The 23429-nt window shown below is 35.2% G+C and overlaps 1 protein-coding gene across 6 annotated transcripts; it reads left to right on the forward strand.

Moving 5' to 3' along the window:
- Window positions 1-2241: 2241 nt before the first annotated feature.
- On the forward strand, window positions 2242-22309 carry LOC107011077. 6 transcript variants are annotated; one of them, XM_015210403.2, is made up of 15 exons: window positions 2242-2384; window positions 3115-3532; window positions 3621-3757; window positions 7270-7383; window positions 7464-7547; window positions 18190-18325; window positions 18668-18831; window positions 18903-19029; window positions 19121-19264; window positions 19457-19552; window positions 19694-19789; window positions 19899-19994; window positions 20116-20208; window positions 20326-20421; window positions 20661-22309. In XM_015210403.2, exons 2-15 carry the CDS (start codon window positions 3212-3214, stop codon window positions 21927-21929), a joined length of 2973 nt encoding a protein of 990 aa, XP_015065889.1. In that variant the 5' UTR covers window positions 2242-2384; window positions 3115-3211; the 3' UTR covers window positions 21930-22309. The 6 variants fall into 6 exon arrangements, with proteins under 6 accessions (XP_015065889.1, XP_015065891.1, XP_027770096.1 ...); XM_015210404.2 differs by having other exon boundaries at window positions 2275-2384; window positions 3118-3532; XM_015210405.2 differs by lacking the exon at window positions 19899-19994.
- The last annotated feature ends 1120 nt before the right edge of the window (window positions 22310-23429 follow it).

Genomic DNA, 23429 nt, shown 5'->3' on the forward strand with positions numbered 1-23429 from the left:
TAACTTAATTGTTATTAAATGTATTTTTACAGGTAACTAACACACTGTAAATGTTTCAAAAGTCCATTACAATTAACTAATTTCATAAAGACTTTAGTACTTTATATTAATATACATATATATCATCGTTAAAAGTTATTCTTTTAAATAAAAACAAATTGTGCTAAAATAGCGAGTGCTAGCCCGTGCTTGCACAAGCAATTCTCATCTATTATAAACATGTACCTTAGGTTCATATTATAGTTTCAAAATATATACAATCAAAAACTCTCTAATCTAAAGATACCCTTATTCATATATAGTCAATACACCTATTAATTATTTTACCTTTTATTTTATATAAATTAGTTATAGTATCAATATCAATTATATAATATTTAATTTACTATTTAATTAGACTTGTGTTTCATAAATTTATTGAATAGTCCATTTACTCGATACATGAACTAGTCACATTTATATATATATATATATATATATATATTTCCTAGGTTCTATGAACTATTTTGGATAAAAATATGTCTATTAATTTAGACATTTAATATAGTGACTTTTGAAGTAATTTTTCGATATATAAATAAGATTTGTTATTTATAATTATAAAATAGCTTGAAGACATTGCATTCTATTCTCCACATATATTTAGTTTATATTTCTTGTACTATATTGCTTGTATTTTATAATATTATGTAATTTTTTTAGTAAAATAAAATCGAAGATGATATACAATAATAGTAATAACTTGTCTTAGATTTCGTTTAGATTGACTTAAAAAAAGTAGCTCAAAAAATAAAATTCAAATTTAAATGACTTTTAAATCAAAAAATAAAAAAAGGAGATGCATACTTTTTATTTCTAACATTTCAAAAGTTATTTTTAACTTTGTCAAACAATCATTAACTTATTTTAATTCATTATTATATTAATTAAAAACACTATCAGAAAGTCATAAAATGACTTAGAGTCTGTTTGAACAGTTACCTCATAATTGGAATTGGTGTAATTATTAGGGTAATAATTATTAGTCTAGTAGTTCCATTGACCTGTTTGAATGTCATAGTGTAATTACACATTATCTGTTTGAATGTCACAGTGTAACTACATATGTTCTGTTTGATGCACAATTGCAATCATAAATTATATTAAATTTTAAAAAATAAAAATTAATTATTTAAAATTTATATCGATAAATAAGAAACTTTATAAATGACATTTAATCAAATATTTAAGATATATATTCTTTTATGAAAATATGTTAATTAATAAACATATTTTCTTTAACTATTATTATGAAAAAACAATTGATTTATATTTCTCAAATTAATATATTCAATTGAATTGTTTCTAAAAACTAAAAAGTATGAAGTTTCTACAATACAGTGAAATGAATATTTGATAAAAAAGATCAATATATAAATAAAATATCATAAATTATTAGATGTTTGACAAAAATATAATCATTCAAGTCTAATTAAAAAATGATGTGCAATGTGAACTTAATATTACTAAAACAAATGAAATTGAAAATATAACATAAGTTATAAATTCAAAAATAAAAATTTAATATAATACTCTCACATAAAATTCAACATAGCATACACAAACATGATTTATTTTTTTTCTTAAAAAAATATAAGTCTATAACGTTACTTAACACTAAATTCTATTTTAATTAAAAAATTAGAATACTAATAAAATTATGATAATGAGAAAATAAGCATGACATAAAGAAATATATAATACAAAAAAATTGCATAGAATCACGTAAAATAAGGTTGAAAATAAGAAAAAAATAAAATATAATAATATAAAATAAACTATAAACTTGTTCAAAATTTTAGAATAATAAAAATAAAAAATAGAGTAAAAAAATAAAAATAGTAATAGAAAAAAGAAATTAAAATGTAATCAGTTGGTGATTACACCGTATAATTTCCAACTACTCATAGTCTTTTACTTCTGAATTGTAAAATGTAATTATCCTGACAATTACACTAATTACCTGCTGACCAATTAAACAGGATAGACAATCTTTACACTTAAATCTCTATATGAGACAAACAATGCATTCATTACACCCAAATCTCAATTACATTAAATCTAATTATCAAAATGTCCTTCCAAACAGATTCTTAATAAAATTGATTTGATTAACTTTTAAATCAGCTCAAAAACAAAATTTTAAACCAAACGAATCATAACGGGTCATGTTGCGTCCAAACATAGGAGATCCGATCCGCTGCGGGATAAAAAGGTCCAGAGAAAATAAAAAGAAAAAAATGAAAAAATGCAAAAAGTAGGCCGCGAGCAAGAAGTATCGGATAACGCTTCAACCCTCGGACGCCTGCCCTTCGTTGCTGCCGCCTGTATCGACTTTGTTTCAGGTTCTTGTATTTTAGGGCTTTGTTTCTTCATCTTTCTTTCTCATGTTGTGATTTACATAATTAGAGCCTTCACAACCCTGTACTGTTTTTCTCGCATCTGAAACCCTAGCGAGACTTATATAATCAGTCTCTTTGATATCTATTTTGGGCATTGGGTATTCCACGACTTCGTCTATTTGCTTTCTTAAATATTGTTGTAAATTTTATTTCTCGTATGCAACAAGTTATCTATTTACTGCATCTGCTTATTAGTCTTACATTTTTTTTGGGTCTTGTAAACTCTGCTTGTCATTTTCTCTGTCGTACTTTTTTTAAGTTGGAGTTGATAATGTATGATTATCCCTTTGCAGTAATCTCATTGTAATCTTAATCTTTTTGATCTTTGAAAATTGACTTGATCTACTTCCGTTGGCTAGTGGCTACATAGATATATTGACCGGGTCACTGAAAATTATCCTACTTGTTTCCTTAATTGAACAGGCATGCCAATGAGCTAGTGTACTTTATGAAGCTTGTTTATTTATTATATTTTGCCTGTTCTATCTACTTGCTTTTAACAAACAATTTTACCTCATCTGCGTGTCAGGATACTTGATTGTATGCCAATTTCCACCTTTTCTCCTTTACAAATAAGTATAGGTTGTGGGTAGTTGGACACTTGATGCTCTTGAACACATCTCTTTAAAGCAATTGTAAAGTTAGCTTACTTATTTTTTTATGTTATTTTTAGAAGTTCTCGACTTACAATTCATAAAGAGGATCTCGTTGATCAAAATTGAGAGAGCATGATTATGTTGTAGTGGTAATTATTTTGGCATGCTTTGACAATGGTGGCTGATCAGTGGAAGAAACGTCTACGTGCTATCAACAATACTGACTGTCATCTGGAACCCCATGGACTGAAGAAGAAGAAGAAGAAGCAGGGATTAGCAGGATACAATTTGAAGTTAAGATCCAATGTTTCTCTGGTTTGGGATGACAAAAAAAGGTGTGTTCTTGCCAAGAAGGAGCAAATTGGCATTTCACAGAGAGAATTGTCTCCCTTTTTGGATTCTATCTCACATCACCATAGCATATTGGCTGATGTTTTTACTCTACCTCATGAAACTTTTGAACTCAATAATTTAAGTGAGGTCCTCTCCCACAAGGTAACAGTCTATCTAGTTATGTATGCTAAATACTTGTTATTGGAAGGTATAGTTACCCTTATATCTTACTCTGTGGTAATTGATTTAGGTTTGGCAGGCAAACTTGTCAGAAGATGAGAGAGGATTTCTTACGCAATTTTTGCCAGAAGGGTCAGGACCAGATGATATTGTGTATAAATTACTGGGGGAGGAAAATTTTCACTTCGGAAATCAATTTCTTAAGTGGCAAGTCTTCCATTGCTTAATATCTCAATATGTTTGACATTCGACAATTTTTCTGTTTTTTCAAATTCCGAATTTTGTAGTTGAGGTTCCTGTGACTTCTATTGTTACTTCGTACTGTAGATTTTTATGGTGGGCTCTTGATATTTTGTTTTCCATCTGACAGTACTTGGATTGGTTTTCTCATTTTAGGGGATCATCAAATTTTGATGGGATTATAGTTCCCTTTGTATAATTAATAAAATAAAAGAAAGCTAGGATATGCTTTGAAATTAAATTGAGATTAGAGTTACTGTTTTTAGCATCATGTTCTTCTGATGAGATTGGAAATTATAGACTGTGGAGCAATTGTTTTAACAATGCAACGATAGGTTGAGAGATTCGTGGAGAAAAAAAGATGAACAAAGGCTTCCTAGTGTTTGTGGATGTAGTTTGGTGCGATTGTTGATTGTTGTATAATGGGTTGAATAAATGGATTATGAGGATCATAATATGTATCAGCTGTATCTATGCCATATCCCTATATTTCTATTAAGTAGTGTAGTATACTTGATATTGTTAGTATGCCAGGTAGCATTTACATAGGTGCAATTAGAGGAACAACACATCTTAATTTTTAATAGAACCTAATCTGACATGCAATCAACCTCCCACGCACTGGCTGTAAATATTTTCCCTAATCTAGTATCCGAGATTACCAAATTTTGTTTCACGTTAGGGGTGTGGAGAAGCATATGCTTTCCTGATTATGGAACTAGCACTGTGTGATTGTTTTGGCCTTGAATTGCAGTTCTCTAACCATATGAGACCTCTTTTCTACTTTCTTAGTAGGGCTTGCTCTATCTTATCACCTGTGTATTGCTTCTATGGACTTGTGTTAAGTAGGTATATAATTTTTTTTTGACACTAGTAACATTTTTATTTCCGTCAGTACTTAGGTAGTACTGAAAAACCATATTTACACAAGAAGAAAAGGGTTGTAGTCTTTCCAATGCTAAACCAAGATCTAGATAGACCCTAAAACATCTATGATTGACTCAGTCTCACTGGAATAGACATTTGTTCACCAAAAACAAAACAAAAATACATTTAGGCTTGACTTCCTGCAGGTTGTTGTTCGTGTTTTCAAAACATCTATCATTTCTCTCTCTCCATATTATCCACCATATACTAGCAGGGATCCTCCTCTATCTTTCTCTGTTTGTAGCCCCAACTCCAGCCTCCTCCCAACCGAAAAGAGTCTCATCAATCTTACTAGGTTTACTCCAAGAAATGCCTCTGAGATTAAGGAAAATCTGCCACAGTTGATCAGTAAAATAGTAGTTTAGAAAAAGGTGTCCTACTGGCTCTATATCCTTACCACAGAAGTAGCATTTGTTGCATAGAAATATACCTCTTTTGGTCACACTGTCCAATGTCAAAATTGCTTTATTGGCTAGCAGCCAGGTGAAGCATGCCACTTTTGTGGCACTTTTTGACTCTCAAGATTTGCTTCCAAGGCTATTAAAATTCTTGGTTATCCCTAAGACTTGCGTGTTTATATCCTTTTGTCACCCTGTATCTTCTTTTGTTCTGCTCATGCCACCATAAATAATCCTCACCTGTTTGGTTTTCTTGGTAACTCTCTACTGGGAATTTCTTAGTCATTCAAGTTTCTCCTAAGGATCAAATCTAAGTAGGTACGTAATTTTGCACTTATTGACCTTATAACTTAGAGCCCATTTGGATTGACTTAATAAAGTAGCTTTTAAGTCGAAAAATAAAAAGTCAAACTTGAATGACTTTAAGTTAAAAAATGAATAGTTGGGAGTGTGCTACTTTGGTTTTTAGCTTTTTTAAAGCCATTTTAAACTTATTTTTAAGTTACATTTTACTTTACCAAGCACTCCCAAAATTAAAAATAACTTAAGCATAGGTTTGACTAACTTTTAAGTCAATCCAAATAGGCTCTTACACTATTGTGTCAACTATCTGTAAAATATCCCTAAATCAACACCTCAAGATGTAAAAGAGGTCAGCATATATTACCTTAGAGAAAATACATAATTACCCCATTAAATTAAGACGTGTTGTTTCAAGTAGACACTTAAACTTTGCAGGGTACCTTTTACCCATTTATTCTTATTTGTTATAAATTTATTATCCCATTTTAAGCCTAGGTGGTAGGTAGAGTGTAGTTTACTCGCCAACAGCGAGTGATCTAAGCCAAAAAAATAAATATATATTTATTTTAACATTTATAATTGGAAATATTATTTTTTTTCTTTACTTTTATTTGTTTAATTGAGCCTTTTCAATTCATTCTTTTCCATTATCTTCTTCACCCAAATTCAAAAACCCAATTACCTTTTCTTTATCTTCTTTTATCACTTCTTTTCTTGTCTTTGCTTCTCGCTGTTCCTTTATCTTCTTTTATCCCCATTGTTTTTTAAAAAAAGAGTATATGAACTCCATTATTTGATTGATTAGGGAGTATTAAGAAACTCCATTTTTGTTTTTATTTTTGGTTAGAATATAGAATTCCATTACCTTGCTTTAGTGACTTGAGAGCTGAATTGATTTTGTTGAATTTATTTACTTGAACTCTATTACCTTGTTTTAGTAACTTGAGAGCTGAATTGATTTGGTTGTATTTATTTACTTATAATTTTTCACTGATGTTTAATTTTAAAAAAATCTATTGTAATGGAGTTCCGTTGCATCATTATTGTATATTGTAATATTGCTAAAAAGAAGATGGTGGATTAGGGTGATTATTAATTTTTAATTTAATAGTGATTTTATCAATTTTAATCTAGATTTAGCAATAATTTGGTGATATTTAGTGGTGGAAATAGTGTTATAACATGAAGCGTCATGGAGGCTATGTCGAAGGCGGCAATGGCTGTTCCGTTGGAGGATTTACAACAAAGAACAAAGGGTTTGAGTAATGAAGGTTGAAGAAGAAAGACGAAAAAATGAAAATAAAGTGAAATAAATTAGAAAAAATGAAAATGAAACTAAAAATTAAGAATTAAACAAATTTAATATGTGGCAGACAAAAATTGGCGCGTGAATGCACTTTTTTTCTTGCAGTTGGGGTTTGGCGGGAAGTGGGATATTTATAAAACTCTTAAACCCCACAAAGTTCAGGTGTCTCTTGAAGAGCAGGTCTTAATTTAATGGGGTGATTATATATTTTCGCATTACCTTATAATAGGTGAGTATGTTTTCATGATCATTTGTACCAGAGCCATAACTGTCACACACCTATATTTTAAGCATATAGTTTCAGCATAGCATGTATAGATACTTTAAGTCTTTTCATTTTCAAGTGCTTAATACTTATGGTTGGAGAGATTTTGGGCTATGGTTGAAGCATTGGGATAATAATCTACCTTTGAAAGTACTTCTCTGTTTCCATTTGTAGTTTACTATGCAGGCCTACCTTTGCATTTATTTGGAACAAGTGAGATTTAACCCTTCAAATCGATGGTTTGAGAATCTCATATCATCAATCTCTGGCATCTTTGCAGGGGTCAGATGATTTGTTCTGGTAGCTTTCACCCTGATAATGTTATGCGCCAGGAACAACTTTTCAAGGCTAACAAGAAGGCATATTACATGGAATTACAAAATTACCATGACAAGTATGCAGTTTTCTCAACTGTACCTTTCTTAACCTTTAGAACATTTTATTGTTTGCATTACATTCTACTTCTCTTGGCAGTATGATTGGAAAGTTGCAGTTATGGAAGGAAAGTTTGGAGAGCTGTAAAGACTCGGAGGAGGAAATGGTGGAGAGAATATTGAGGTGGTTTTCTTTCATTATCTTATGGTCTAGGTTTATTTCGTTTGGTTACCCTACCTTTTCAAAAAATGTTCTAGGTTTATTTAAGAAAATAAATGAGGCAGAATACGTCGAAACCCTCATAAACTTGACACATTTTATCAAGTGCGCACTCGAACTTCGTCTAGTCACTAATGACCTCCTTACACTTGGCATTTCGATAGCCGCGAGTCTCCTAACCAATCTCACCTGATGGGCATGGGTTGCCACACATTTTTTTGTGAACGTGTCATTTTTGTTTGAAATAACAAATTCTATTATATTTTAAAAATTTGTAACTTATGAATGTTTGAATCATTTCTTTTTCAGGCTAAATTTGTTAAACAACTTGATTGAAACTCTGTTAGTTAGGTTGATTTTTTTGTTTACCTAAAAGTATTAAGAGTGTCGGCCAATTTTTTTTCCCTTACCTGGATTTGACCCAAAAAAAAAGACAAGAAAAAAAAACAAATTCATAGTCAGAAGTCAAATATTTTGTATTGAAATTTTTTATTAGAGTAAAAACTGTGGAGCCCTAGCAGCTTCCTTTTACTACATTTGGCCCGAAAAAAATAAAGCTAGAACAAGTAGCCGTTGCATAACTACAACAACATCATACCCTACATAGTCCTATAAAGTTGGAGTTGGGAAAGGGTAGAATGAACACATACCTTATCCCTACTTTTGGTGGTTGAGAGGCTGTTTCCTTTAGACCCTTGGATCATCGAAAAACAATTCAAAGTAGTGTGGAAAAAGAAATAACGTTTGTGAATAAGCCATGCAATTTACTACAGAAAGCATGACAAAACATTCTTAATTGTAGTTGCTACAAAATAATACGTCAATCTAAGTACTTACAAGAAACAACAAATAGTAACAAAAATCTAAGGACTAGTAACTAGAAGAGTAATACTACAATTACTAGTATGGAAGGATAAGTGAGACAAAACTCTACTATCTACTTATTTTCTACCCTCTCTCCACAACTTCTTATCATGTCCTCTGTAAGTTTAAACTGGACAATATCTTGTCTGAACACCTATCCGGCTCTCCCAGTACTTCTTTTTCCCACCTTTACCCCTTCATCAACCATCCATAGCCACCCTAACACCTCTAGGGCATCTGTGCATGTCCTTTTCACATGCCCAAACCATCTCAACCTTGCTTTCCACGTTTTGTCCTCCACCTAAAGGATCCTCATTTTGCAACTTCCATCTTCTGAACGTGCGAGTCTTAACTGACCAGCTCTTTAGCTCATAACTGTAGTTTGTCTAACCACCACTCTGTAGAACTTGTCCTTAGATTTTGGTGGACCTTCTTATCACACAATACTCCGGATGTGATCCTCTTTTTCATCCACCTTGCACCAATCTGGTGTGTGACATCGTCGTCAATATCTCCATCTTGTTGGATAATAGACTTTTAAGGTACATTAAAGTTCCTCTTAGAAGAAATAAAAAGAAATACACATCTAAGACTCCAATTAATAATTTTTAAAAAATAGATTTGGTTGGAAATAGAGGAAATATATAGTTAGAAAAAAATTCTTTGTTTTTTCTCTGATAGAAGTTACTATATTCATATACTTATAAAAATATTAAAACAAAACTAGACTCATAAATCACAAAAAATCCATCACCAAAAGGTGATAGGAAGGGGGTTCACAAACTGGGGTCCAAAAGGACCGGGAAAGAGCCAAAAACTGAGAAGTTGAACTTTTCACTTATCCTATGTAATCTACCAAGTCTTCTATACCCCCGTTAGTCTTGTTTACACCAAAAAATAAAGGAGCAGATCATCTTAATTTTCTGTATGTGATTGCTTCTATCTTCATGTTGACTTGAGTTTCTTTCCTTCCACTTTATCCACCATACGCATGTTGGGATTCATAGCCACCGATCTTCATTTGCCTCTCTTCTACCCACTCCTTTCCAACTGCTGAGCAACCCAAATGTAGTTTGGGGGCAGTGTGTGGAAGACATTATCAGAAGCTATTGCCTAACTATAACATTAACATATCCATTAGAGTTGGGGTTGGAATGAAGACAAATTTGTGGAATAACCTTTGGATAAGACAAACTAATCTAAAAGATCAATGCCGTGATCTTTACATCTTAAGCCTTCAAAAAAATTTCAGTCTAACAGATATGGAGTGCCAGAGGTTGGAATTTGATCCTCAGGAGGGCCTTAAATGATTCGGAAATTGGAGTCTCATGCATGTTACAAGTTTTGAACTCCTTCTCAGGCACCTCAAGGCTCAACTGACATAGATAGACAAGTGTGCAAGCTGTGCATAAAGGGAATTTTTTAGTTAAGTAAGCCTTTTGGAATCTAAACAATGTAACCTCCTTGACAGCTTTGTGGCCTTGGAAACTCATACGGAGGGCCAAAGTTCTCCTCGAAGTTTCATGCTTTTTATGGTTGGTTGTTAGAAGAGCTTGCTCAACTCATGACGTCCTACAAAGAAGAGGTTTCAGATTTGCTCAAGAGGCTTGCTATGTGACAGGATGCAGAAAACAAGGAGTATGTGTTCTTACATTGCAAGACAATTGCAAATCTGTGGTACACGTACTTTTGTATCTTAAGAATGAGTTGGGTAATACAACCATAAGTGCTAAGTACATCTCCAGTGATCCGCTGATTCATTAAGCCATACTTTTAGGTTATGAATCTTCTTAGCCATAGAGCCAAGTCTTCCCTACTGAATCTTCATACCCATTTTTGAAGCAGACTTCTGTTATGTAAACTGAGATCTCTTATGCCCCCCTTCCTTACTGTGAGTCAGTCATTCCCACTTTACCATGTTAAAGCCTTTTTTCTCCTTGTTTCTTTTTTAGTTGGGAAAAGTTGTCATTGCATTTGTAGAAGAATGATAAGAAATACACAGCTAGAACTTCATTATTTCGGTTAAAACTTTCTCTTATAGGGAGTTGACTAGGTGAACTCCTTTTTCTCTTTATCTGGAGCCTTGGGGTGGCTTACAGGAAGGGCTTGACAAACTCTGGTGGGAACTTTAAAGTTTAAGGTAAACATAGCATACAAAGATTTGAACCATACCTGTCATCAGATTGAAGGCTGGACCTAGAAGAATATTTGGAAGACAGAGATTCCTTTCAAAGTCTCTTGATTCTGTATTGCTTCTGTCTAGAGAAGCTGTCCTCACTCAGACAACCTGATGAGAAAAGGGATAACTATATGTCCCAGATTGCTGCTTATGCAGGGAAACAATCGAGACCGTAAAACATCTCTTTCTCCACTGCAAGGTAATAGGACAAGTATGGAGGATTTTTTTGGCTTCCAAAGGAATCACTTGGATAATGCCAGCTTATGTTGCAGCGACCTTGTTAAGCTGGGAACAACCGGAAGGGAGATTTTGAGACGGAGTAAGATGGAGGATTATACTAGCATGCATATGGTGGACAGTTTGGAAAGAAAGGAATTCAAGGTGCTTTGAGAATAGGAGCAATACAGTTCAACAGATAAAATGAACTGCAATTTGCATTTTTTTTGGTGTAGACTATCCTACTCTTTACAAGCTGTAGAAAATCTGGATATGCTAGACACCATTTTAGGTTTTAGAATAGCTGCAGGTTCTTAGAGTTCTTTTGTTGTAAATTGGGACCATACTCAGTGAGCACTGTGTAATTGTGAATCATTACAAAGTTAGCCATTTTAAAAAAAACAAGAGTTTCAGCCATATCTTTACAGATTTGGCCCAAAATAAAGAAGAAAAACATAATTATGCTAACTGTCGTTGCATCTAAAGAGAAAATAAAAAGAAATACGAAGTGTGATAATTGTGCATTGTATCTATTAAGAAGAATACATAATTGGAACAAATAAAACATTTTATATGATTATCCGGCAATTAACGGGTGAAAATACCCCTTTTAGAAGTTGATTTTTGATTTTTCAATCCAAAGAGCCTAAAGAACGTGGACACATGCTCTTTGACATATTCGTGTAGGAGGGTCGAGGCTATCAAATTGCAAGTTTTTGGGGATAATCATGACAAAAAATAGTTCAGAGGTGTGGTACCTCAAAATCTCTTTTCTTTCCTCTTATACCCTTCTATACCAAGGGGGATAATAGACTATACTTCAATCAAGGATTCAAATCTTACGATATTACCTGATGGACTTCCAATCATGTTTTTCGGTATGATTGGGTAGAAAGAAGCAGAAAGAAGATGAGTAGGATTACACTTAGTGCGAAGATGATGGAATGGATATGCTTCATTCTCAGGGAAGCTTTATCCGACCAGAAAAATTTAGTGAGAAGATGGCGATACAAGGACCAGGCAGCAGAGCTTTTTGGTACCAGGAAATATAATGCTCATGGGAGGTACATGAGCATTCTGTCACTAAAGGGAGAAGACAGATCAGTTATCATAGTACCTGAATTAGACATTACGCTGGGTGGAGGAGTGTGGCATTTAAGATACAAAGCTTTATTAAATGCATATACAGAAGGAGTTGAAGATCAAGTCCAAAAAATGTGACATAAATGTCTCTTTTGCAAAGGTGGTTGAGGGCAGTAAATGGCAGAGTAGCAAATATGAGGCACCCACATCTAAGGACAAAAAGACTGAATCCGAGGTAATTGTCAAAAGCAGAGAACAAGGTGCTGGGAAGGTGCATTGTCAGATTCTTTAACAAAAACAATGCAGAATCTGATGTTAGACAATGATCTACAACAGTGTGGAAGAAGGCTTTTGGAGTCAATATATATGAGATGATGGGTGGACACTTTCTCTTCGAGTTCCCTAACAGATATATGGCGGAACAAATCCTTCAGGGAGAATGGATGTGGAAGAGAAACAAAATAAAATTAGAGTGGTGGAACCCATATGTAGGTTGTGAACCAACTACATATGAACCCAAATCCACTTGGATTAGGGTTATGGGTTTGCCTATGCATTTATGGACGGACGAGACCTTCAACGAGATCGGCGAGCTCTGCGGTGGATGGTTGATGACGGAGGAGACAAAATTGAGAAACCATCTCAAATGGGCAAGGATCGAAATACGAGGTGATGGTCGGAGCATTCCAAGTGAAGTCTCTATTTCCAGAGATGGAGCCAAATTCATAATCTTGATCTGGGCAGAGAGGAAAACCCTATTTGTAGGGGTGGGCATTTGGTAATTTGGTTCGGTTTTGGTTTTTTCTTTCCGGTTTTTTCGGTTTTCGGTTCTTGTACAATGTGTATCGAACACTGAACCGAAATAATTCGGTTCGGTTCGATTTTTATTATTTCGGTTCGGGCTTTTAAAAATTTACAATTTTTTTTGTTTGGTTTTTCAGCTTAATGGGCTAAAAATAGTTACATCAAAAAGTGTCTTTTACTTTTTACTTTTTTATTTTAAATTATAATATTTATTATTTAACATTAATAATTAATATAATATAAATATATATTATAATATAATATATTTCGGTAAACCGAAATACCGAATAACACAAAATTACATACCGAAAATCGAACCAAAATACCGAAAAATACAAAAACATATACCGAATACCGAAAAATCAAAATCGAAATACCAAAAAAATTCGATACGGTGTTTCAATTTTTCGGTGTTTATGCCCAGTCCTACCTATTTGAGTTACCGCTGGAAAGCAATAAAACAACCATCGGAGAATATCAACTGAAGGTACATCGAATATCTCCAACCATCTATATCCGGGAAAGCAGAAATCCAGGTTGTTGATGTTGATGTAGCAGTGGGAAATCACATGGAGGTAGTTGTCCAAAATTTAAAAAAACCTAAAGTAGCACGTGCTAGGCATGTGTAGATCTTTAAAACAAAGATTTGGACAGTAGGTCAACTGGGCCGGATCATGCGACAATTATTTTTAATAACTTAAGCCCACAGCCCAATTCTGACCTTCAAGAGGTGGTGATAGATGAATCTCCGGAAAATTACTCCAGTTGCGATGGAACTGGAAGGAAAACTCCAAATCTACAGAATTTCGAGGGGACCCAGTTACGAGAAGGAGGATTCGAAGAAGGAAAAGAAGCAGGAATCTCTTGTTTACCATTAAAGAAGTAAACACATGCATCATATTGGGGGAAACCATTGCAAACGAAAACGAGTCACAACTAAATTATCTAGAGATGTTTAGTTCTGGAGAAATTTGGGATGTACAGGAGATTGAACCACTACGTACCCAAGTACTAACCGATTCAGAACAGAGGGCAGCAACATGGGTACAACAAAATCTTCTTAAACTTCACAAGATTTTTGGAGTAGATTTTCAGGGGCTTGAAGAGGAAGTACTTGAGTTGCTTAAGCAGGTTGATGCAAGCAGACATGCCAGAAGATGGAGCAAACAGTAGAAGTTAAAAGAGCAAAGCATAAGGGAGCACAAGAGTTGAAAAATTTGATAACTTTTGATGTCAAATTCAAAAGTAACGGTGATAGAGGGAAGGGAAGGGAAAATCACATACTACTATAAAACTAATCTCTTGAAATGTCAGGGGGCTAAATGAACATGGAAAAAGAAGGGTGGTACAAAACATGTTGCAGGACTGCTTCCAGGAAACTAAATTAGATGGCGATGTGCAGGATTTAGTTAAACAAATATCAGCAGGGAGATGGATGAAATATGCTTGTTTAGAGGCCAATGGAACTAGAGGAGGAATTATTGTTATGGGATTCCAGAATATGGGAAGGGGAAATTATTCAAGTTGGAGCCTATACTCTCTCTTGTAAATTGAAAGCTCAGACAAACAATTTTGAATGTCATATTACCGGAGTGTATGCTCCGAATAGTAAAGTGGAGAGGAGGGTTGTATAGGAAGAACTGGCTGATGTAAGAGGCTTGATGGATGGTCCATGGGCTGTTTGTGGTGACTTTAATGTCTGTAGATTTCCTTCTGAAAAAAAGGAATGCAACAGGTTGAACTCAGCAATGACAGAATTCTCAGAATGCATTGAAGACATGGACCTCATTGATCTGCAATTAAGTGGTGGAACGTATACTTTGTACAAGGGTGATAACCATATCACAACATCCAGGATAGACAGGATTATGGTTTCAACAGAATGGAATAATCTTTCCACCAACATAAAGCAAACTACTATGCAAAGAGTGACTTCTGATCATATTCCTATAGCCTTGCTATTTGGACATTTTGGGATCAATCTAAATCCTATTTTAAGTTCAAAAATTGGTGACTGACCCAAGAAGAATTTGTTGATAGAATCAAGGTTTGGTGGAATGATTTTGGATTCTATGGGAAGCCAGATTACATCTTAGCATGCAAACTCATAGCCCTCAAAGAGAAATTGAAAGAATGGAGCAGAAATGAACAAGGTAATTTGAAATCGCAAAAGAACAACCTTCTCAATCAGATGGCTGAGTTAGAATCACATCAGAGCAACAGAGTGTTAAATGAGCAGGAGAAAGAAAAAAAAGCCACACTTTTCATGGAGTATGAGGGGTATTTGAAGAATGAGGAAGTGGCCCGGAGACAGAGATCACGGGCTTTGTGGCTCAACGAAGGGGATAGGAATATAAAGTTTTTCCACCAAACAACTAATATCCACAAGAGATGCAACAATATTTATCAACTGGAAGTTAAGGGAGAGATTATAACAGAGCCAAACATAATTAAAGAAGAAATTATTTCTTTCTACAAAAAATTGTATGTAGAATCTTGCAGACCTTAGCAACCATCCTACCATTATTGAGGGTGACAATAAAGCATTGCTGGCAGATTTTGAGGAACAAGAAGTACTTGAGTGTTTAAAAAAGTGTGCTATAGACAAAGCCCTTGGTCTTGATGGATACATAATGGGGTTCTTTCTAAAATGTTGGGAGATCATTAAGCATGACATTATGGGGCCTTTCCACAATTTTCACTCAACTGGGATGTTTGAAAAGAGCTATAATGCAACATACATAGCATTGATTCCTAAGAAGATAGGAGCGAAGGAACTCATGGACTTCAGACCCATCAACTTAATTGGAAGCTTCTATAAGCTAATATGCAAGGTTTTGACAGAAAGGTTGAAGAGAGTTGTGGATAAGTTGGTAGACAAATAACATATGGCTTTTATCGGAGGCAGACAGATCATGGATGCAGTGCTCATTGCTAACGAAACAATTGATTCTAGAGTGTCCCAGAAGAAACCTGGTATACTATGCAAACTTGATATTGAGAAAGCATATGACCATGTAAATTGGGTTTTCATTCTAAGTATGCTAAGACAAATGGGATTTGGTAGCAGATGGATCGGTTGGATCAAGTTTTGTTTTTCAACTGTTTAAGTTTTCAGTACTCATCAATGGGTCTCCTGAGGGCTTTTTCAACGCACACAGAGGAGTCAGGCAAGGGGATCCCTTATCACCCTTCTTGTTCATCATAGCTATGGAGGGGCTTAACAATATGTTGAAGAATACAAGGATTTGAAGTCAGTAAGGTTACTGGGAATAGCATGGAGATCACACACCTACAATATGGTGATGATACACTGATACTCTGTGGGGCTGAGGAGGAGCAATTATTGATTTTGAGACTTATACTAGTCTACTTTAAAGCCATATCTGGACTATATATAAACTGGAACAAAGCCATTTGTATCCAATTAATGTGGTTCTGGATATGGAACACCTCTCACAAATCTTGGGAGGAGTGATAGGTACTCTGCCATCAGTATACTTGGACATGCCTTTGGGGGCGAAGTCTGGAGCCATAGACATTTGGAATCCAATAGTTGAGAAATGTGAAAAGAAACTAGCCAGATGGAGATCATAATACCTCTCCTTGGGAGGTAGATTAACACTGATAAACTCTGTTTTGGATGCTCTACCTACATATATGCTATCTATCTTCCATATTCCCCAATCAGTAGTTTAGAGGTTGGACAAAATTAGAAGAAATTTCTCGTGGCAAGGAAATAAGGGAAGAAAAGGCTTTCACTTAGTCAAGTGGAAGAACATCATCACAAGTAAGGTGCAAGGTGGATTAGGTATCAAGAATCTCAAAAACCACAGCAAAGCTCTTAAGGTGAAATGGTTATGGAGGTATCATCAGGAGGACCAAGCACTATGGTATAGGGTGATCAACCACAAGTATGAGGAGCTAAATAAATGGGTAACCAAAGAGGTAAATACCCCCTATGGGATTAGCCTTTGGAAATCCATCCGAATATTTTGGCCCTTTCTCAATAATCAGTGAACTGTAAAGGTACAAAATGGCAGAAAAACCAGTTTCTGGTTTGATAAATGGTTAGGTGGTATGAGCCTCAAAGATCGTTTCCCTGACATCTTTACACTGGCTCAACACCAACAGAAGACTGTCGCTGAAATGTGGACATAACAAGGCTAGGATCTGATTTTTAGAAGACATCTGAATGACTGGGAAATTCCGAGAATACTTGATTTGTTTAAGGTTCTGGAGAGTTTTCAAGGTATACAAACAGGCGAGGATTATTTATGGTGGCAGGGGCACAACAAAGTAGTTACAAGGTGAAAGAAGGATACAAACAGATAAGTACTGGTGGCATTCAAGACTTCAAATGGCCTTGGAAGCAAATCTGGAGGATCAAAGTACCACACAAAGTGGCATGCTTTACATGGCTACTAGCCAAGGAGGCAGTATTGACATTGGGTAATGTGGCCAAGAGAGGAATCTCTCTATGCAATAGATGTTCCTTGTGGGGAATGCTAATGAGACAGTGAGACATCTCTTCTTACATTGCAACTTTACTGGGCAACTGTGGCAGATTTTCCTTAATCTCCGAGGCATATCTTGATGTATGCCTAGCAAGATTGATGAGACTCTATTCGGTTGGGAGATGGCTGGAGTTGGGGCTACAAACAGAGAAAGATGGCGGATGATCCCTGCTAGTATTTGGTGGCTATATGGAGGGAGAGAAACGAGAGATGTTAAGAAAATAGGAACAAAAACCTGCAGGAAATTAAGCTTAAGTGTGTTTTATTGTTCTGCTTTTGGTGTACAAATGTCTACTCCAATGAAACTGAGTCAATCATAGATGTTTTAGGATCCATTTAGACTTGGTTCAGTTTTTTGGATTGATTATACTTACTTTCTGCTTTTGTAAATATGGTTTTTCAGTACTACCTAAGTACTATGTGAAATACAATGTTACAGTTTAAAAAAAAAATAGTTCAGAGGTGCAACGAATAAAATATACCAAGTTTAGGGTAACCTGATATATTCTGCCAATAAAGGATTACTCTACAATAACAACATACCCAGTGTAATTCCACGAGTGGGGTCTGTGAAGGTAGAGTGTACACGGTACTCATCCCTACCTCGGGATAACTCAGAAGAAATATTGAAATCTGTTCACAACTGCACTAAGTTATGCCATAGTAGGAGATTGTTGCAACTTGCAACGACCGTTTTTGTTATTTCTCCTTGATATTGTTGTTCTGGTAGTGAGCTTGATTTCTTGGCTGTCAATAAAATCTGCTTGATAAAAGTAGCTGGAAGAGAATTGATTAAAGGAAGAAGCAAAGGTGAAAAGATAAAATGAGCTTACATTATAACTTAAATTCTGTTGGTATGTATATTTGTGTAATTCTTAAATGATAATTGCCTTTTCCCATTTTAAGGGGCATAACAGTCACATGCCTTTCTTTGGGTATTCAGAAAGGGCTTGACGGAAGGCACATATGGCAGTTCGCCCGATGGAGCTAAGATGGCTGCAAGATCCAGGAAAGGAGAAAAACTAAACAAGCGGAATATCCAACACAGCGATGGTGCCAAATACATGTCTTATATTAAGGTATACATTTGCCTGATTAAAAGAACATGTCTTATATTAAGGTGGCTATGCTTTGGTTGGAACATCTTACGAGTCTACTGAAAATATTCCAATGATCTTGAATTTGTTTGTTTTCTCACCATATACTTGGTGATCACACATGTTGCAGCCATTATTCGGCAAGATGTTGACCCGGCCATTTTTTCACTTGAGTTCTTACATGGGATGCTTTTCATTTGAGTCTTTCATGTGTGCGAGTTCTGTACAAACTATTGGCATTCATTGAATTTATGTTATTTTCCGTCTCCAGTGGCTGATAGTTTCCCCATTCCTCTTATCCTTCCTTTCTCCATCATATTTCAGGTCAGTCGAGAACACTATCAACGTGTTAAGAACAGCATGAAGCATAATAGTAATAGCATACAACCGAGGTCTCTGAGCAATGTCTTAGGTGATGTGGAAAATCTCCATGTACAGCCATTTGAATTTTATGAGGAAGAAGAACGTCAAAAATTACATGACCACTGGTTAGTTTGTGGAGCAAAACATTTCTTCTAGTATTATCGATCTCCACATTTCTTAGTGAGTGTTTATACAGGCTGCAGCTGGCAAATAGGGATGTCCCTGCTGGTTTTGCAAAATGGATAAAGAGACGTTCACAAGAATATTATGTGAGAATATCATTAGGTCAAGAAATGGAAAAAAAACTTAATGTCCAAATTAAGGTCTGTCTTCGGAGTGCATCTTATCTTATACATCCAAGTTCAGAGAATCTGTTTGAATTACCTGATGATTTGTTTTTACTTGGTTTATCAGGGTACAGACAAAATGAGTTCTGATGGGATCTTTGCAGAACTAACTGATTGTAAAGAAGCAGAAGAGAGAACTTACTCTGATGGGATCTTTGCAGAACAAACTGATAATAAAGAAGCAGAAATTATACTCTCAATGGAAGTAGAGGTTTATACTTTTAGCTTTTCTCTCCTTTGTCTTTGAGGGTTCAATAAGGGTTATCTCATCACTTTTTTGAGGAATCGGTTTTGAAGATGGTTCAATGTTTTGGACATTTTTTTTTCTTTTTGCTTTTTCTAATGGAAGTTCCAGATACTTTATCGTAGTTGTCTAATTGTTAATTGTCTAAGTTTGTTCCAGGCTGACCAGCAGGAGGACAATGAAAAATCTGATCGGTTGATAGAGAAGCAAACGGAAAGAGAAATAGTAAATAATGAGGTTTTTCTACAGTCAGAGGTCAGTTATACCAATAATCAATATAAAAAAATTGTACAGACGTGTAAAGGCTTCCCCTATAATTCTTACTAACTCTTGTATGTTGAAGGGAAGATGGGATCTTAAGTTGTCTAATTATTAAAATATCCAAGTTTGCTCTAGGTTGATAAGCATGAGAGTATGGATGAATCTGATGGGTTGATAGAGAAGCAAATGGAAAGAGAAATACTAAATAATGAGCTTCCTCTACAGTCAGAGGTCAGTCACACTAATAGAAAAATAGGCGAATTCTTACCAACTCGTGTATGTTGTAGGGAAGATGGTTTCCTTAGTTATCTAATTGTTAAAATGTCCAAGTTTGCTCTAGGTTGATCAGCACGAGGGCGAGGAAAATTCTGATGGGTTGATCGAGAAGCAAATTGAAAGAGAAGTACTAAATAATGAGCTTCCTCTACAGTCAGAGGTCAGTTATAACAATAATAGAAAAGCAATTGTATGGAGGGAAATTATTACCAACTCGTGTATGTTGAAGGGAAGATGGTTTTTTTCGTTGTTTAATTATTAAGTGTCCAAGTGTACTTTAGGTTGATCAGCATGAGGTCAAGGAAAAATCTGATGGGTTGATCGAGAAGCAAATGGAAAGAGAAATTCTGAATAATGATCCTATAAAGTCAGAGGTTAGTTATACTAATTAAAAACAAATGTATAGAGGCGAGTTCTTACCAACTCGTGTATGTTGAAGTGAAGATGGTTTCTTTAGTTGTGTAATGTTAAAATGTCCTAGTTTGCTCTAGGTTGATCAGCATGAGGGCAAGGAAGAATCTGATGGGTTGATCGAGAAGCAAATGGAAAGAGAAATACTAAATAATGAGCTTCCTATACAGCCAGAGGTGAGTTATACTAATAGAAAAAGAATTGTACCGAGTCGAAAAGGTTCAACCAAAATTTTTAGCAACTCGTTTATGTTGGAAGGTGGGGTCCTCCTGTCTCGTAAATTACAAATAAATGAGTAGCAGAAACTTCAGTTGATAGTTTTGTTCTATTATAATTTGCCTGAGAAGATTTTTTTTTAAGTTCTCCTATGTTCTTTGATAAGATTCAAATAAACTCTTTGGTTATATATTGTCAGGATCAGGAGGGAGGAGATTCTGCAAGCTTATTTGATGAACAAACTCCTGATAGCACAGCTAACACTGATTACGATGACGAGTCTCTCCCCGTCTCACTCAGTCAGGATCTTGGTCCTGTTTCACTTGATGAGAGCAATCAGTTAGGTCACTTTAAGCTGGATTCTAATGAGAACAATATAATCCAGCAGGCAGATGAAGTTTCCCCAACTGTATCAGAGTATCCAGAAGGGTTGAATAGTGTAGATGTTCCTGTTGATCAAGGGGTTTCTCTTGCTTCTACCAGTGATGGTTGGCCAGCAATTAGCATAGCTGCCTCTTATGGGTGTGCCACTCCCATAAGTCATGAATATTCTTCTGCCGAGGAGTTGTCACTAGGGCATCCTCGAGTGACTGAGGAGAGAGTCGGTAGTCTTATTAATCTGGAAGCTGTCCCAACAGGAAAGGATTCTGGGAGGGATATGTTGTCCAGAGAACCCAGTGCCATTTCTCTTTTTGGTTCATACCCTCAGAACAGGAACGAAATATTCCACCCATTTTTCAAGGATCCAGATAGTTCATCTTACAACCGTGAGCAGAGACAGTCTCCTCTGGACTTCCAACCAGCAACCAATCTGATGGTGCAGCAAAGTCAATATTCTGGTCATTTTAGGGAGCAGCTTCATGTGCAGTTACCAACTGAGCTACGACACAAGGGGCTGAATGATCTCCTCATGCATCAGAACTTTCAGGGGAATCTATACACAGATGGAAGTCGATATTCTTTCCCTAGGCATGAACAGTTGAATGTTGGCATTCAAGATTGGGCCGTCAATTCTGTTCATGTGTCGACACCGCCTCAAACTCATCTAAGCAGTGGAGACTTGTTAAATCAGAATTGGTTCTCTGGAGAGAATCATGCCCGTGGGAGCTGGTCTACTTTAGGAGGTGTTGGTGGTCCATCTCAGAGCATTGGAAGCGTAAACAACTCAGATCAGAGCTTGTACAGTGTTTTATCTGAGTGCAACGCACTGCATCAAAGTGGCTCTTATAATGTATCAGGTTCAAGAGAACGGTTGATCCCTTCAAGGAACTATGGTGAGATAGGCGTGGGAGTTCCCACAACGAGCAATGCCTCACAGCAGCAAGCTGTTTCCCTTAGTTACATGAGTAGCCAGGAAAGTCCTAGCGGCCTTAAACCCAATGGTCTTGGATGGACGAGCATGTCTACTCAGAATCCAGGGTACCATGATTCGATGGGCAAACCATTCTTGAGGCCCTGGAATCCATAGGGATGTTGTCTTGCACAAGGCTACAAGAATCGTCGGGACAATAATTGATGTAAATTTTTACATTTTACACCACAAGATGTAGGCGGCTATGGTAATGCAGCCGGACTTTGTTGCAATTGTTTTTGAGTTGAGACTGCTGCAAGTCTTTTGTTTTCTTGATGATCACCAAGCCTGGGGGGGCATTTTGTACATACATACATTAGACAAATCTAATGTCGGTGTATATACTAGATATTTATTTATGGATATAGGGGAAGATTGGTTTAGTTATGGAGGTTGACTGGTTCTTTAAGTAGACTAGATATATTTAGTAGCTAATGTTTTGGCGGTTAAATAAAATGTCCGTTATGTACTTATTGGTATATACGGGATTTCTGTTTCATTTTTAGGTTAGATCATTGTAGAAACACACTACTAGCGATGTAGATTGAAATTAACGTGAAGATCGGGGTGAATTATGTTTGTAAAATATTTTACTTCACTTCAATTGATCATTTTGAGGGAATAATCAATTATATTATATTTTACTTACAAATAGTAGTATCTAAGAAGATGAGGCCAAAGGAAGGACCTACCGTAAAATAAAAATAATGAAAGAGGAAGAGGCGAAAGAAAGGACCCACTTGTGTGTAATTAAGGGTGTGTTTGGTATGCATGAGAATATATTTTAATTTTTTCATATTTGAATGGCTTGAAGCGTTTTAAAAATATTTTCCAAATCAATTCATTTTTTTTAAATTTAAAAGAAAAATAACTTCCCTTCCAAAATTAAAAAAAACATTTTTTATAACTTGACTTCATTCTATAATTTTTTTCTTACCCTCCCCTCCCCTCAAAAAAATAATTAAAAGTTCAAATTTAAAAATTATTTCTGAAAAATATTTCAAATTTCAAGTTACCTTCTTAAAAAACATGTTTCCAATTTTAATATTCTTTTTACCTTAACCAACCCAGCCACCCCTACTCCTTACCCGCAACACCACCCCCACCCCACCCCAAAAAAGGGTAACTTTCACATATAGCAAACAAAAAATTTCATATTTGTATGATATATCAAAGTTTATATAATTGCGCTCCATAGCAAACATATAACTGTATAATTCGCTATACATATACAACTGTATAATTCGTTGGCCTCGCTATACATATACAATTGTATGATTCGCTGGCCTAAATTGTATAATTTGCTGGCCTATTTCGCTGCAATTGTATAATTCACTGGCCTATTTTACTGCAATTGTATAATGCACAATTTGATAATTCGCTGGCCTATTTCGCTGCAATATGTGTATAAAATTTGCTTTACATACAATTGAATCGAAGTAAAATGTTTGTATATTGTATAATTATAAGTGTATAGGAAGAATATATATATTTTTCTCTCGTTTTATACAAAAACAGAAACACAATTTATACACTTCTGTTGTTTAAAGCGAGAGAAAATTGTATTTCACTGCAATTGTATAATTTGCTGGTCTTTTTCGCTGGAATATTTGTATA

The sequence above is a fragment of the Solanum pennellii genome, chromosome 2 (genome assembly GCF_001406875.1).
Source record: "Solanum pennellii chromosome 2, SPENNV200".
In the NCBI taxonomy this organism is placed as follows: Eukaryota; Viridiplantae; Streptophyta; class Magnoliopsida; order Solanales; family Solanaceae; genus Solanum; species Solanum pennellii.

Coding starts and splice junctions, on each gene's coding strand:
- LOC107011077 (XM_015210403.2), top strand. CDS start 3,212: ATGGTGGCTGATCAGTGGAAGAAACGTCTACGTGCTATCAACAATACT. Junction 18,832..18,902: donor CAAAAATTACATGACCACTG/GTTAGTTTGTGG, acceptor GTGTTTATACAG/GCTGCAGCTGGCAAATAGGG. Junction 19,995..20,115: donor AGCTTCCTCTACAGTCAGAG/GTCAGTTATAAC, acceptor AGTGTACTTTAG/GTTGATCAGCATGAGGTCAA.